Source organism: Sycon ciliatum, chromosome 12, assembly GCF_964019385.1.
Source record: "Sycon ciliatum chromosome 12, ocSycCili1.1, whole genome shotgun sequence".
NCBI lineage: Eukaryota > Metazoa > Porifera > Calcarea > Leucosolenida > Sycettidae > Sycon > Sycon ciliatum.
Genome location: NC_088654.1, coordinates 8114934 through 8118440, shown reverse-complemented (window position 1 = coordinate 8118440; position 3507 = coordinate 8114934). Strand labels below are relative to the sequence as shown.

The following is a 3507-nucleotide window of genomic DNA, read 5'->3' as shown; positions in this document are numbered from 1 at the left end:
GAGTACATTTTGCTGTATTTAAAGAGCTAACAGGATCACTGGGTCGGGAGAGATGAAACGGATGCAGGAGAAATGCTGAAACTAGATCTGCCTGTGAGTGTGAGAGGATTGCCCAATGTGAACCTGGTAATTGGTAAGGCTTTCACAAGATAATAATTATTATTATGAGAGTGTTTTCAATAGATCGGTGTACTACAACCATTAGAGTTCAGCTAAGATTATGTCATTTTTTACGAGGCACAAGTCCCATATTCCTTTCAAGCTATTACCATGTTAACATGGCCGGAAGCGAACATATAGGCGCAATATACGTGATTATACTCTTGTCAAAATGCTATGCAAGTACATGTAACGTCAGCCTCTTACTAGGTATGGCTTGCACAAGACATGAGAAGAATAGTTAATAGGCTTCTGGACTAGAACGTAACAGATTGAGGCATCTTGTATGATGCACGAGTGAATGCAGACAGAGATCTGCTGGTGCAGTTTCTTTAGCCAAGCCAACGACATACAATGTAGACATGCATCAGACAGCAATCCAGTAGACAGGAGACAGTGAACACCTATACATGTACATCAAACCATGTACATGTAGGTGATGTCAGCGTTAGGAATTTATCCGCATGTAAGAGACAAAGTGTGATTTGACACAGACTCGATTGATACAGTGGATATGGCAAGGTGTTGGCATAGTAGTCTATGCTACGCAAAACCCTGGAGCTGCACCAGCACACTGCAGTAGCATATCAGGCAAACTTAACTCTACAGTTTACAGAAACACATGCGTTTGCCACTTAAGACGTCCAGCACCTTTACCTGTGGAGGTAGGGCCATTCTAAATGTAAGAATAGAAGAATACTTTGATGGTGTTGAACCATTGGTGCCTGCTGATGAACCAGGAAGTTTTTTTCCATTTCACCAGTCATCCACTCCTCTCTTCTAGATTTATAACCAGGTGCCGTTGGCGGTGGTGTTGGGGGTTCTGCTGCTGATGTTCGGACTCCATTTTCTGGAGGTGATGTTGCCGCTGCTGATGCAGCCGTACGTACGTTTCGCATGGATGGGCCTGCCATGGTTACTTGTTGCTGCATGGAGGCGGGTCTGGCGAGTGTCGTCGGAGTAGAAGTTCTGTGAGACTACATGGCTGAAGCTGCACTAACCGCTGGGGCATTGGATGTGACAGAGAACTGTTCAGCCGCATTCCGCATCGAAAGTGATGGTCTGTTAGCCATGTTTGAAAGCGAAGTCATACCAGCACGACCTCGATATTGTCCGTCCTTCACGCGTTCATGACCACATATAAATACCTGGGGTTGCTACTGCTGGTGTTCTGGTTGCTGTTGCTGCAGATAATGTATCTGTTGCTGTTGCTGTACCGTGGATGCGCCTGCCATGGTTAACTGTTGCTGTGCGTCGACGGAGGTGGTGGTGCCCGTCGATGCAGCAGTGCTATTCGAAGACGCAACGGAGGCTGCACTAATAGGGGACGCAGTGACTGCTTGAGATGACTGTCCAGTTGCATTTATTACTGAAAGTGATGCCAAGCTCACCATGTTTGAAACGGAAGGTGTACCGACACGTCCCGGAGAGTCTCCGTGATGCACGCCTGGGGTTGGTCTTGATTCTCGCTGTTGGTGAACCTTCATGTGTCGACGCATACTCCGCTGCCAACCAAATCTTTTAGGGCACAACACACACTGGTATGGTTTCTTACGAGTATGTGTGACCTTGTGCTCGTTCAGGCTGACCAGCCTTGTAAAATCGCGCTGACAGATTCCACATTGAAAAGGCTTTTCACCTGTATGTGTACGCATGTGCCGGGTCACGTCGAAACTGCTTCGGAAGCGGCGAGTGCAGTCCCCATAATCACATACATGGTTCAATGGCCGTTGCTTCCATGGTATAGATCCACCACTCGATGACAGTCTCACGCTGCAAATCTCTTCTTCGTGATTGTCAGTAGCTGGCACCGTATTGACTGGTGGCGTCGTCATCCCCGAGGAACCATGTGAATACCCAATCCCGTGAGTCGAGGGAAACTCATGCCAGCCGGCCCCATGCACCATGGAAATATTTGCAATTGAAGCTGTGGCATCTTCTTGTCCCACTACACCAGCGGTCATAGTGTACTGTTGCTGCTGCAGCTGCTGCTGGTGCTGCTGGTGCTTCTGGTTAGGGCTTATGGTGGCATCAGCACCAGCAGACCCGGAAGGCGGGTTGGTGGTAGCTAATGAGCCCATTGCTACCTGATCATCCGGCAGAGAAACTTTTGACCCTGACAATAATGGAACGGATGGGAATCTTGGGAACGTATCGTCATTCCCACCATCAACTGGTGCACCAGCCATGTCACTTCCCAGATTCCGGCATTGAGGTGATGTCTGCGTTATGTGCCCGCTACTTCTGACTAAAGAGCTTGTTTGATCTTGCAAGAATGATGATTGAGCAAGTTGTAATTGTCGATAAGAATATGATTGTGACTCGGACAATTGTGACTCGGACTGTGGCCCTGAATGGGTCAGATGTTGGAGGATGGCGTCCTCATCTGCGCCATCAGTGATATTGAAAGGTCCGACATCCATGGGCGCTGATGCTTCCAGCAAGTCAAGTTCTGCTGCTGCCGTGCCCATACCGCCTGGCACCGGTGGTGTGACGAAGACGTCGGCCGTGTAGGGATGCATCTCCTCCATCCCAAGAGCATTGCGAGGGGGAGTCAAAGGGATGGATTTGAGATCTAAACGTTGTAAAAATTCGAAGTCCTGATATATATTGCCAGTTATAATACGAATCGAACCCGCATCGTCGCCACCGAAAGGTTTCGGCATATCATAGAGTTGCATGTTGTTGCTTGTTGTGTTCATCGGCAGCCCAGCTCCATGGATTTGCACGGCCGGGTTGGGCAAAAACATCTCCTGTTGAACAACGTTATTGGCCGGTTGACCCGTCTCACCACCTGTCTTAGCACTGTCCGCCGAATCTGGAGGGGGTACGACAATCGACGCGCGTGTATGCGTCCGCCTGTGCCTTGCCACTTCGTGAGCGCGAGAGAAGCTGAGTGTGCAGCCTTCACGACCACATTTGAATTTCTTCGATGGTGCACATGCCATACTACAAATAACCACAACGGCCAGCAAGTCTAGTTCACTCTTAGTTTCAGGCTTATCAGACAACATAAGTTTGGTATTGGCCAAGCCTGTATTTATGCCACGAGAGGTATTGGTGTTTTTGCTGGCCCTAAACACCGGGTGTTGATTTTGGTAGTGCTAATCGCTATGTGGGGGCTGTGCGTGAATGTGGAGGCTGTATAAGTTTCAGTCTCACAAGAATGGGTACGGATGTGTTCAGTTAGGTGATAGCACCTTGAAAAAGAACGCCTACGAATCTGACATTGGGGAGGTTTCGCGCTTGCATTCGCACGCCTGCGGCGTGTCAGCTCGTCACTTTGCGATCAGTGGTAAGTGCAGCCTTCATAACCACATATGAATTTCTTCCATGATACAAATGCCA

General features: G+C 48.7%; 1 protein-coding gene across 1 annotated transcript; it reads right to left on the bottom strand.

The window, feature by feature from the left end:
- Positions 1-297: 297 nt before the first annotated feature.
- Positions 298-3151, bottom strand: LOC135828321 (protein krueppel-like). Its single transcript, XM_065340770.1, has one exon. The coding sequence runs from the start codon at positions 3105-3107 to the stop codon at positions 1317-1319; it is 1791 nt and encodes a 596-aa protein (XP_065196842.1). The 5' UTR covers positions 3108-3151; the 3' UTR covers positions 298-1316.
- Positions 3152-3507: the final 356 nt, after the last annotated feature.

Coding starts and splice junctions, on each gene's coding strand:
- LOC135828321 (XM_065340770.1), bottom strand. CDS start 3,107: ATGGCATGTGCACCATCGAAGAAATTCAAATGTGGTCGTGAAGGCTGC.